The sequence below is a fragment of the Clinocottus analis genome, unplaced genomic scaffold, assembly GCF_023055335.1.
Source record: "Clinocottus analis isolate CAN_PGR_092001 unplaced genomic scaffold, fCliAna1.0.p SCAF_1, whole genome shotgun sequence".
NCBI lineage: Eukaryota > Metazoa > Chordata > Actinopteri > Perciformes > Cottidae > Clinocottus > Clinocottus analis.
The window spans coordinates 6102501-6115954 of record NW_027175820.1 but is presented as its reverse complement, the minus strand read 5'-3'; the positions used below and the strand labels follow the sequence as shown (position 1 = coordinate 6115954).

At 40.6% G+C, this 13454-nt stretch overlaps 1 protein-coding gene across 10 annotated transcripts in view; it reads right to left on the bottom strand.

Moving 5' to 3' along the window:
* Positions 1-8718, bottom strand: part of ppip5k1a (diphosphoinositol pentakisphosphate kinase 1a) — a 38703-nt gene extending 29985 nt beyond the window's left edge. For 9 of the 10 annotated variants that reach the window (XM_068577976.1, XM_068577950.1, XM_068577993.1 and 6 more), the window contains exons 1-5: positions 8583-8718; positions 3849-4343; positions 2373-2568; positions 1706-1796; positions 1525-1610 (exon numbers count right to left, since the gene is read on the bottom strand). In XM_068577976.1, the coding sequence (XP_068434077.1) occupies positions 1525-1610; positions 1706-1796; positions 2373-2568; positions 3849-3992 (517 nt within the window). In that variant the 5' untranslated portion in view covers positions 3993-4343; positions 8583-8718. The remainder of the gene's footprint in view (positions 1-1524; positions 1611-1705; positions 1797-2372; positions 2569-3848; positions 4344-8582) is intronic. The other variant, XM_068577959.1, reaches the window with a different exon arrangement.
* Positions 8719-13454: the final 4736 nt, after the last annotated feature.

Genomic DNA, 13454 nt, shown 5'->3' with positions numbered 1-13454 from the left:
AACAATGGTCGTTGCTCATCTACTGCTGTCTCCATCAAAGTGTTTCTTGTGTGGAGAGAGGGCATGCCCTTTTTACTGTAATTGATCTCCTTGGAGCAGAGGCTGCTTTCAGCATACCCTGCATAAATTTTCATGAAATACTGGGTCAGTGGGAAGCTGTACTGACTCCTTTCGGTTTTGACCTCCATCTTCAGGCCCAGCTCCACCTGCATTTCAGCGCTGCATCGAGCTGCACTACATGTATAGCGTCCTCCCGTTTTTCAGAATAACGAGTTTAATTCTGAAAAACGGACCACATCATCTTATCCTTATCTGGGGGGGTTATGGCATGTTTCATTACGTTACGTTTTTTTCCAACCAAGCCATAACACAACCCAAAAATATTAGCTAACGTGATCGAGCTAATTAGCGTTCCATAAAAAAACAAGTTGGAAAAGATTTAATGGGGTAACATGGCAAAAATATTACGACACAACTTGGATGGCGAGTTACCATTGTTCGTATCAGCGGCAACTTCAACTTGGACTGAAATGATAAATAGTTGGGAGGGTATTGGATGAAAAACGTATTTACGTTTAATCAGTTACTATTTCTTTGTTATATTCAGACTTATCATCTTACTGTCTCTGTTTAATCTTACACACAAGCTTGGCATGTCTCCTGATAGCAATAAGACTGTCTCTGTCTGAAAGAACGTGCAATTCCTTAGTTATCATATGACCATGCTGAGGCCAATCTAAAGACGTAATGGTAGGATGAAGCCATGAAGAAGTCATTGTGGCCTCAGCGTATTAATAACCATAAGCTATTTAAGAAGGTAGTGCGTCGCTCATTTGGCAAGCAGTCTTGGATATGCAATTTGTACTGCTGACTGCCCCTTCCTTGCAACGAATAAATGTTCCTGTTTTAATGATTTTACTCCGTTTGTTCGAGTGAATTTTTCTAACAGAGGGAAATGTAGACACTGTAGCCATCTTAATGCTATCTTGTTTTTAAGTGGCTTAAATAGAGAGCTGCAGGGAACCTTAGAAGTTAGCATCACACTGGTTCCCTCGACAAAAAGGCAACGGGACCTTTTCCATTGGTTTTGTATTATTGCGGTATATAAACTTTGTGGCAAATGCAGTTTATGATCGCCAAACGTTTTGTTCAGCAAGATATTCTCACGATAATATTAATAATATATAATAATAATAATAATCTCCTCTTTTATGATTACTGATGAGAGGATACAATCAGCCAAAACTAACGTTGAGCCAGTGCTAAGCTAAAAGGAGAACGCTTAGTCGTCTCATTTAGACTCTTTAGGATTTACCAGAGGGGCGTTCACTGACCTTTTTCATAAATTAGAGATCTAAACGTTAAAATCTCCTCAGCTTGTGTTGAACACAGTTTTGATTTCAGGCATCGAACCAAAAACATGTTCATAAAACACATGAACGTAGACTGATTTCAAGGTTTTAGGACTCAATCCTGCAGCATCCCGTGTATTATTGAATATCAGTAATGAGCCGGCAGACTGACCGTCTGGTTTATCTGGGTCACGGTTCAGCACAGCATAGCGTGGTAAATCGATTCCTTCCTCCTGCAGGATGCGATAGACCTCTCTCCTGTTAAAACAAACACATACAGCAACACATAAAACACACACTGTGGGTCTCAATGTTAACCAGTATTGTAAAAAGGTAGAAGTGCGAGCGTGTACCTGTCTTGTATGAAGTATTGCATGTTCAGGTCGTTGAGGAGCAGAGGGTTTCTCAGTTTGGCGTAGCTCACTGCCTTATCCAGCGGGAACCCTGTTCACATCCGGAAACATTAATCAATAAATGAAGCTTGTTTATATTTGGTGCTCAGAAGAAGTGGGGGAAGGATGGGGGGCGCAATGTCAGGAAAAAACAAACACTCAAGACGCTGTGAACTCAACTCGGAGAGACAGAATGATTCAGTTGGACTCAACATGAGGCTGACGTTGTGTCACAAGACAAGATGCTCCGTTTAGTGTGTAAATATTGAGGACCCCATGTGATCACACGGCCCAAAAAAACAACAACTGGTCAAACGTCAAATAAGATCAAACACTTTAATCCTATTACACGTGTGTGAAATTATCATGCATATTTTTTATTTTCAGCAATGTTTTTGTGTATTTTTCAGTGACTTTTGAGTTCATCCTTCGGTCCCGATGGATGTCCAAACTTGGAGAGGATTTGCTCAAGACATTCCTGAGATATCACCAAAAATGGAGATGGACGTGAGGTCTGGTGCGAATCAGGAACGAGGCTGACAGATGAGACCAAAAAAACTATGGGATGTGTGTGTGTGTGTGTGTGTGTGTGTGTGTGTGTGTGTGTGTGTGTGTGTGTGTGTGTTACCCTTGGAATGGAAGGAGATCAGGCAGTCACACAAAGGCCATTTGTCCACGGGCTCGTTAAGAATGGCGTCCTCTGGGAAGATGACTACGGTGATGAACTCAAACTTGCACAGCCTCTCCAGGATCTGGGTCATCGGCTTGGACTTGGACTTCTTCATCATGCAGCAGATCCCCACCACGATCTGTCGCTCCGGGGGCTGAATCAGGGGAGAGAGAGAACAACATTTCAACCGTCTGGCTGAAAAGAAAAAGAGACAATGGCCGCTTTGTCCCATTAATCTCCCATTAAACCTCACACTGAAGGACAGACTGAATTAGATTTCTGTAGTGTCTCCTCTTTTAAGACAGAGAAAGCCATTGAAAATCTCCAATTTCATTTGAGAGCCGGAACAATTCAATTCAATTCAGTTTTATTTATATATAACCCAAAATCACAAATTCAAAATTTGCCTCAGAGGGCTTTACAATCTGTACTCATAACATACCTGTCCCGGGACCTCACATAGGATCAGGAAAAACTCCCCCAGATAAAGATAATAAAAACCCTTTTTTGAACCAGAAAAAAGAAAAAAAAATTGTTTTCTTGAAACAATTACCTAAACTACAATGTTTATTAGAGCCAGAAGCTGCAAAATTAATGAAATTGTCAGATTTTCATCTTTCCGAACACATCATGTGTGATGAAAGCTTCCTAAAAGCAACTGAAACTAAGCTTAAAATTGTGATATTTCATCAAAAACATTTTATCATATGTCTCATTTAAAATTTCTCCCCAAATAAACTGCAAACATCAACCAGATTCTGTAAAAAAACATAATATTCTAAACTCCTCAGCACTGCTATGAAGCTATGTTTGAAATAATTCTGTGAAACGTGAACTGAACCACAGATTAAACACAGAGCATTGAGGAGAGGAGAGGTTGGAAGTAGAGGTTGTAAAAAAAATGTGAATATCTTGAAACATGTAAAAGTTCTATTGTTTAACCCAACATTGGTAAGACTTGCAGCGCATGGATCACACTAAATTCATAATTTATAAAGCATTGTTCCAACTTGAACACTATGCAATTCATTTTTAAACACAGTTAAAAATGTTTCATTCTTGATTAATTAATAAACTGGACTAATATGAGTTTTGTGATTGGGTTTTCATACTTTACAATACTATAAATGCATTGTAAAGCATAGATAGTCCTAACCTTAGATGAGAACAGAATTTACTTAGTACTGAATTAATCATGAATTGCAGTATAAAAACATGTTTATAAAGTGCATATCTAAATCATTATATGTATAAATAAATGGATGATTAAATTACATTTAAATAATTTTTGTACAAATTTACTAACACTTTATAAAATGTCTTATTATTCACCTATATAATCTTATCACATTTCTAGATCTCGGCATGAAACCATGCTGCTTAAGTGCATATCATGTTCTACTGTCGAGTATCTGATGTGTGTTGATGACCCACCGAGTCCGTGTCCTCGTCGTCCTCATACAGCTCCATGTCCGTCCTCATGCTGTCCTCCAGGACCTCGCTCTCATCGTCGTCGCAGCCCACGAAGAATCTGGGAGCGCCGCGCCGGCTCTCACCCGGGCTGTTGGGCTCTGACATCACAGTCCCCAGCAGCAGCCCTCAGCGTCCCACCGCGCCATCGTACACCAACACGCCGCCACTGCCGGCCGCTGATGGGAGGGAGGGGAGTGGGGTCCGCTCTGCCGGGGCTGGAGAGCAGAGCCGGTGTGCGTGAGGAAGAGGGGCAAAAGGAGACAGAACGAGGGGGCTCGTACCTACTAGGTTACGCGCGAAATAGCGTCGGTGGTGAGTCCTCTGTAATGACGCTGTTATTCTTAACTCAGGATATTCACATCTCATGTGGGTTCCTCAAGAGTCTTTAACCTGGGGGCGCAGCAGCACCTGTCTGCCGACTGTCCGGTCCTCCATGGGTGTGCCAGATCGAGCGTCCTGCAACAGAAATGACACGTTCGGCATCATTAGTTGGGCGTGTACAGCGTACGGTCAGTTGGTCCTGCGTGTAGCCGACTAAATAAACTGGTAAGTACAATTTTACAAGCTGACCGGTTTCAAGACGTCACACCTCTGATTAAAATGTTGCAGCTAATTTTCAAGCAGGAGTTTTTGGGGATAAACTGAAAACACAGTGGGAATCTAAACGGCTACATTCTCGCCTGAAAAAAAATCTAAACTTAATAAAGCGACACATATGAACAGCTGTTAGCTCAGGCTCAAAATCCCCGGTCCAGACTCTGGTCTGGTAGAGACCTGTCAATTACCTTGTAGCCCCACCATAAAGCATCCCCTGTTTTATGGTGTGTGGACTTTGGTGCCAAATGGGAAGAAATTCCCCTCCAGGTTTTCCTGGGAGATCCTGTTCACAACCGCCAAGCTTGGAATTACATTTAAAGACCAAATTCTCTCCATGAAATATGTTTTGAAAACACCAATAATCATCTTTCACTGTTTTAAAAAAAAAAAAAAAAAAAATCACATTCAGCAATTCTTTCTAATAGAGTAGAAAAGTGAGAACAAAACAAGTGCAGACAGACACATGAACACGAGGTAAGACGGCACCAAAACAAACTGAAGAATATAGAGTGAGATCTCTTATCCAGCAAAATGTGTATAAATACGTATGTATTCATGTATTCATGTATGTATGTCAGTGGCGAGCCGTCAGTGCCTTCTAAGTCTTCTTTAGTGGCCTAAACACACATGTATGAATGAGCCATGTATTGAGTGTGTCGCTCAATAACTCCAGGGACCCCGAGTCCGCCCATGTTTATGGCACTCATTAAAGGCCTACGTCTGAAACCCACGGCCCGCAATTGATGTATGTATGTATGTATGTATGTATGTATGTATGTATGTATGTATGTATGTATGTATGTATGTATGTATGTATGTATGTATGTATGTATGTATGTATGTGTGTGTGTGTCTCAAATGAGGTTAGGTAGTGATATGGGACACATTTCAATCTACACACACACACTCACACACACACAAACATACACACACACACACGCACCTTTTCATAAATGTCATGCAATGATTTTCTTTTTTTTTACTGCATATGTTGTATAACGTCTTCGTATACCAAAAGATTTAAGCATAAAAAAACAAACAAACAAATCAAATCTAATAAAACAAGTTGAAGGTCTCAATATTCCGTGTAGGTGACCTAAAACCAGTAATACCATGTGTGGCGGTGCACATCCAATGCCTCCTGAGCAGGAATGTGCGTGTGTTTGTTACTAATCACCTCCAGGATGCTGCAGTCTGCTGCTGCACAAACAGCCATTGGCTCCGGCATCACTTAACATGAGCCGGTCCACCGCGCGTCCTGCTACAGACAAACCGCAGCTACTCACTACACCACAAGACACCCGTCACAATGACAGAACCGCTCCGCCACCGAGGACACACTAGTTCACGGGAAGAGAGCGACTGTTTGCAGTGGAAAACCCTGTTATTAGATAAACAATCACATTCCTGTTCAAAGCCTTCAGGGTCTCAAGTTGAGGAAACAAAGAAGACCACGTTCCCTCCACTGGGTCTGTGGAAGGTCGCTGTGACCTCAAACGCAGCTGATCCTCCCGGGACTCACAAATAAGAGGAAAGCAAAAATGTAACAGTCCATGAGTCAATAAGAAGAGGATATCTATTTCAGTAATTAGGTGAAACATATCAAAAAGTTTATTGTCTATTGTATGATAGCAAATTGTCTGTTGGTCTGACAAAAAATAGCTATTTAACTCTGGAAATTTTAGAAATTTGGGCCACTTTTTTAAAACTATTTTTTGGATATCAATCAAGACAATGATTTGCAGATGGACTGGAGTAGGTTGCCGGCGAGAAAAACAACCCAATTACATGAAAGAAACATAACTTTCGAAGAACCTGAAGAAGAGTTGAAGCCCACCGCCATACTCCGCCTAATGAACGGATGAAAGAAGATGGTTTTATTCAACAAATGTATTTGTGAAGACTGTTCCAACACAGTTATTACCAAAGTGTCACGCCCATTCAAGGCAATGTAAATAAGACAACAGGACCCTGTGGCTGCTGCGCATTACATTACAAACGTTTCACTGTTGCCTGGAGCCTTGACATTTATTCTCGGCCCCATTTTGTCAGAGTTGATTTAAAATAAACTCTCTCCGTGCCGAAGTGGATTAGTGTTTCAGAGCTGGAGCGTAACAGTTAATCTCTTCCATTACATCTCCTGACTCAGGGTGACGAGGACCCTGACGTCACATCCTCTTTAGACTTTATGGGACTTTTGGAGGTTCAGGTGACGAGGTTTCATAAAAACTGATCTGACAATACATTGAAGATGGAAATGAACTGATGAGCAGCAAGTTGCAGAAACACTCACGTCTGGTAACTTCATCTCATAGATATTAATAATCATCACCTGAGGTTCTGGAACTTTATTGCACCACTTTATATTCAGAAACGGACCCTTTTTACATACAATACAATAAACTTCATTGTCCCACTTCAGGGAAATTTGTCTTGGACTCTCTGCGGTGCGTCACAAATGCCTTAAGTTACATAAAAACACACAATATATCCCCAGCCAAACAACAATTGCAGTATTGCACACGTCCCATAACAAACACATACATACACCTCATAAAAATACATGCTAAAAGGATACCATAATAAAAGCACTATAAAAAAGTATTTCATAGACTTCAGTCTCAAGCACCATTGTTAAGGATTTTGATTGAAGTCGGAACAAATGAGTTTTTAAAACGGTTTAATTTACAAATGTCTGCTCTGACCCTGCACCCACCTTGAACCAGATGACTCAGGACTCAGACACCTCCTGCAGGGCGCTGAGCGGATCGGCTCCAGCCTTTATCTTGAATTTATGCCACGGCCTTGTTAACTTTATTAAGGAGGGAAAGTTCTAAATATATGTTTGATTGCCAGGCTGTCACCTCAACAGACGTGGGTGAAGTGGGTGTGGGCACCGAGCGGTCATTTCTTGCCAAATTATTAATTCAAACAGCCACGTGATGCACATAACCTCCTCAACCTCTTTTTCTAACGGCTGACACAAACGATTTCAATACTCTGTTTCTTCCCGTTTGATTATTTGCAAGAAGAATTCAGCATTTTACCCCTACAACTTTACACCTTGTAGGGCCACGTATTGAAACTAATGCCTTGAAGCTAAATAGTAATATATATTTATTATAATCATATTTACATGTACGACTAAAGCTGATGATGATTTGTTTTAATAATCGGCTAATTAGTTTTCTTGATCAATCAAATTAGATGATTATGGAAAAACCATCCACTCCAAACAGGTGACCTCTTAAATTTGCTGCTTTTGCTTGACAAACAATCCCAAAAACATATTAATTTCGAGATTGATTACACACATATATATATATATATATATATATATATATATATATATATATATATAGATAGATAGATAGATAGATAGATAGATAGATAGATAGATAGATAGATAGATAGATAGATAGAGAGAGAGAGAGAGAGAGAGAGATAGCTGAAATAATATGAAAATAGGACACAAGGCTCGATGGTCAGACTGAACTAAAAATAGCCACCAACAGAGACGTTTTTCACGTAAAACCTGCATCACGGGTTGGTTGCGACGGTTTCAGTCTATTTTACGTACAAACGTGTCATTTTACGTGCAAACTTGCAACTTAACGTTGGAGATGAAAAACATGACTGATGGCGGTGTGTTAGAAACGTCGACCCCAATATTTAATTTACAATTCATAGTAATAACAGTTTATATTCATATAAACAACGAACCTGGAAACACGTCATCCGTTAAACGCATGCAGTAGCCAGCTCGCTGAGCTTCTACCCGGCCGGTGTTACGATTTAACAGGCGACCGTGTTAACTGGTGACTTTCCACACGTAGCTGTCCTTGTAAATGCCGCACTGTTTTTTTATGATTTATAACACAATGTATGAGGGTTTGACACATAAATGCGTCATTCACGAGGACAGCTACGTGTTGAAAGTCTTCAGTTAACACGGTCACCTGTTAAACCGTAACACCGGTTCTACAACGTAAACAAGGTTTTATCTGCCATTTTGTCCACGTTCTGAAGCCGAAACCGTTCGCGCGCTCATTAACGTTACCGGCGCGTGTCGAGGAAATATTCTTTAAATTGACTCACAGTGAAGCTGGACGATTTGCGTCGCCGCCATCGGCTCGCTTCCGTTCACTCTTGACAGTTTGCGTGTGAAACCAATCTTTTTTTCTTTTTTTTCCCAGTTCGCACGGGTGACGGACGTCTGTAACAGCCAATGGAAGAGGAGATAGGAAACTGTTGAGAGGACGTGACACGAAAGAGCCAATAAACAACGAGGGCGTTGGCTCCCTCTAGCGTTGCAACTCTACCTCATAAGTCGTGCATGATTAGATTTATTGAAATGTATAATAACGTGGTCTTGAAAAAGAAAAGAACAAAACTATCTTTCCAAATATCTGCAGAAAAACTTCGACGTTTAGAAATGACTGAAGAAATTTGTTGTCTAAAGTCTAAATCTGCAGATTCACCTTCATATAGTCTTGAGGGATGAGGGATCTTGAGTTTTTCTGCAGCAGATGAAGGATTCAACCGTTTATTTTTTTTGTTTTTATGTCACTTTTTGATCATTAAGCCTACAACTGTCTCTCTGTCACATGACGTTGAGGAGGAATAGTACAATACTGAATGGTGAATCAGAAACCTATTAAATACCAAACAGCGTTAACATCTGTCTTCTCTTATTACGTAATTATAAACAATAAAAAAAGACTCAATAATCAACAATAAACAACACAACAGCACATGCAGACAATATAAAACAAATGTGTTTCTTTCTTTGAATAAGACTAAACACAGCTGGCCACCGTTGTTATCAGACAAAGATTATATTTTGTATTATTGACTCAACAAGCAAGTTCTACTCAGATCCAAAACGACTGAATCACTGAATCTGGTCTGAAAATCCGTAGACCCCCTTTAGGGGATTTGCTTGGGAGGATCAGTTCCAAAGACCTTCACACAACAGGGGCGGATCGTTTTCTGTAATTAATTCACGTCAATTCACATGTCAATATTTTTATGAACTGCAATTGTCATAGTTGTATTATTATTTCTAAATCAAGAGTCATTCCGGTTAAGCAAGTAATATATAGAGTAGAAGTAGTTACAGTTAATGAACATCGGTTGATTATTTTTATTATTTGGTTTGATTACGCTTCATTTTATTATTTGAATCTACTGCATTTTATTGCCTTTTATGATTTAAAGAGGTGCTGTCATTTCAAATTAATCCCATTTATGAACGAGCATATAATATGATCAATTTTCTATCGGTGTGTGTGTGTGTGTGTGTGTGTGTGTGTGTGTGTGTGTGTGTGTGTGTGTGTGTGTGTGTGTGTGTGTGTGTATGTGCATTGGGATAAAAATGCCTATTTTATCTTTGTTGTCGGCTTACAATGCTTTTTTTATCTCAACTTCGTCTTCGCAAAGGTTTGTATGGTTTCTTCTCATAAGCAACCTTTTTTTCCTACTTAAGACCTGCAACACATGTTAATTACTGCTTGTTACATGCAGCTAACGGTCTTTTTAAAATACACTTCCGTCTTCACAGGAAATCACTCAGTTCGGTTTAGACTACATCCCTTAAGTGTGCTTTTGTACAAATTACGGCACGTTATTTTCTCGTAGGTATTTCTACGAATGTTGGACGAGACCAAAATTCAAATATGGTGTTGCGTCACTTGAAAACAGAGTATGAATTGTTAAATTTTGGGGTCTGATAGTTCCCTTTCCTCTTCTCACAGCTCCCATCACAAAGAGCTTCTGTAAGGAAGAGGAGAAAGAGGAGAAGGCCCTCTGCTGCCCTCCACCTCTCATATGGCTTCAATTTATCAAAGTCAGGGGTGTTACAGTCTCTGTGACTTACAGCAACAGGTCAGACCAGGACAAGGGGGTTCATTATGAAAGCAGGGCCTCGGACACCAGAGGCCCAAAGCCTCTGGTATCTGAGGCCCCTGCAGGAGCCTGGTGGGGTTTCTGGCTGTCTGTTTAAACCACCAAGTTCTGGAAATGCCCAACTGATAAAAACATGCACTTGGCTATGTGAAGGAGGCCACCCTTGGCTTGTGTAGGTTAAAGTGTGGCACATAGAGGTTAAGAAAATGCTTCATGTCATTCTTTAACATGCACCTGTGAAAACACAGTGCAGGTGATGTTAATCCCGAGAAACAAGCAAGAGTAAGTGTAGTAATAAAACTTTGCCTCCACAAAAAACTGGCCAGAGAGGGTGTAAACTATAACAGTTACCCAAGAAATTCCATTGAAGTTATTTGAACACGTGAATGCGTCCTGTTTAACCCAGCGCAGGGAGAACCGTGTTAGAGAGCCACATAAAAACACGCACAGGATATCTTTCAGAGGGCGCTGGGGCGATGCCACAACACCCGGCGTAACGTGGCAGTTAAAGACTGCTGGACGTTGTCTTTTATCAGCCATATTTTTTAGCTCTGACCCCCAAGAAGAACGACTGATCTGTTTCTGATCTGATTCTTGAGTTGTGGGGTCAAATTATCCTATGACCTTAACCTAAAAAAGATATTTGTGCCAAATTTGAAGAATTTCCCTCCAGACAGTCCTGATATATCACTTTCATAAAAATATGATGGACAAACAGAATAAAAGTTTCCTCTTTTAGGAATTTCGAAAAAATATTACTAATATTATTACTATATTATTTTCCATTATTCATACAGGAAATATAAATAAATATACAAAATGCCGGAAGCTGAGCTCTTCCCCCTCTGGACCTCAGACTGCAGGTGAAGCTGGATCTGGGTCTGTTCACGGTGGACGGGTCTCTGCTGAATCTAGGTCTTTCCCATTGTGGACTGGTCTCAGCTGGACCTGGATGTGTCCCATGATGGACATGGTTCATACTGGATTTGGGTCAGTCACTTATGGACTAGTCTCTGCTGGATTTGGGTTTGTCCACGGAGGACTTGTCTCTGCTGGAGTCTGAGCTAAAGAAGGTTTTGATGAACCTCCGATGACAAGACTAAAGTTGTAGGTAATACACAGGCATAAAATAGAGCCCGAGCAAATACTCGGTACTCTGGTATTTGGCCTTCATACAGAAGATTAGTTCCCTCTCACCTCATCTCCTTTCCCTAAATTCAAATGCACTGATTGAACAATTGTCAAGCTTAAAGTTTGAGCTCCTGCAGGATTCGGGAGCTTGTTTCTTAACCTCCCCATACGAGCCGAAGCAGCAGACTCAGTTCTGTCCAACAGGTAACCTGCAGACCGAGCGTCACACAGGAGCCATTCATGTGTACGAGGCCATAAAAAAAATGAACACACGCTGCTTTCAAAACATGTTCTCCTGAGAGGTTTCTAAAGAAAACCTTTCATTGGCCAGAGAACCGACTTCCCGACTGCAGGGAAGCTTCACAGGTATGAAAAATGTCTAAATAGAAGTTACAAGAAGTCTTTTAGCTTGGAAAAACTAAGTTCATACAGAACAATGAACACAATGACACACCTCCAGGTATATGGATTGAGGTGGGCTTCTTCTCAGGTCTTTGTTGCCACAGCTACATATCTTATAAACACGCTTATAGCTTTTGATTTCAATTAAAAACGGATTTGATTTAAGTTAGGGTATGGTTAAAATGTTCATAATAAATCTCACTATTAGCGTGCCATGCTCTTCCATCGTTGTCAGCGATTTGGTACAAAGAGGTAAAAAATAAACACATTTTGTACTACCTTGACATTTGCAAGTGCTTTCATCATTTTAAATGTTTATTGTGAAAAGAAATGTTATTTAGTTTAGATTCAAAAATGCAATTTTTTCTCACAAGGTCAAAGTTTGTCGAAACAAACACGTTTTTAACACGTATCCTTTGTATATCTCTAGAACCGTTCATCCAAACTACTTGGTGGGTGTATTGTCGGGTACCCGAGTCAAATTTTGGTACAGTTTGGACTCGTGGCTCGTTCAATATTAACAAACTTAACCAAGCGAGTGTATTTTATCTTACCGTTAAAGGTTCGTCTTGGTCAATCTCTACCATTCATGCAAACTTCATCAAACGACAACTTTCATTGTTCAAGACTGTTCTCCCCATCTCTCAGACTGCAGCACTTTTTCTGAACAAAAAGTGGCCTTTTCCTTTTTGTGAAAGGCGCTTATAAATGAAGAAATGTGTGCTGATCCCTGAGGATTTAACTGAAACTCTGTCACTGATCCACCGTGGTGGATCGCTTCAGTTCAACACTGATGAAGAGAGAGGACTACAGACACAAATATAATCCGCCTCAAAACAGCCTGAGACACCTAGGTAACTTGCAGTTAACCGTTATTCTTACGTCATTGCAAAACACGTTGCTAGAGTGGAGTTTGAGCGACAATTTGTTGGACAATTTAGTCAATACCCCGAACCTGCGTCCAGTATAAATAGTCCAGTTTGTAGCCACACCTTGACTCAAGCTCCCTGGACAAACAACCCGAAAGTGGAAAAATCTAAACATGGCGGAGTAAACAATTGCAGAAACAACCTGACGAGCCGTACGAGCCGGAGTCTCTCCCCTCCTCTCTGAGGCCGGGTGGTTCAGTTACTGCACACTATTCAGATTTAAATCCAGCGAGAACAAATCCAACGCTCTCAAGTGAAGCATATACTCTTCATTCCTGCCTTCCGCCGGCCTCTCATCACAGTGCTGATATATATATATATATATACACACACACACACACACACACACACACACACACACACACACACACACACATATATAAAGTAGCTTGTGAGCCAAAAAAGTGTGGGCACCCCCGGACTACACGGTTAGATCGATGAAAAGATGTGCTGCTGTTGGGCTTATTTTTTGTAACTTGTGCAGCATGGTAGCATGGTGGAATTAGCAGGCTAATTAATTGCAATGGCAAAGGTATAAATAAAGTATGGCTTCCAGTCCAACCATCCTGCTGCGCTGATTTGAATGGGCACGATTCTTCTA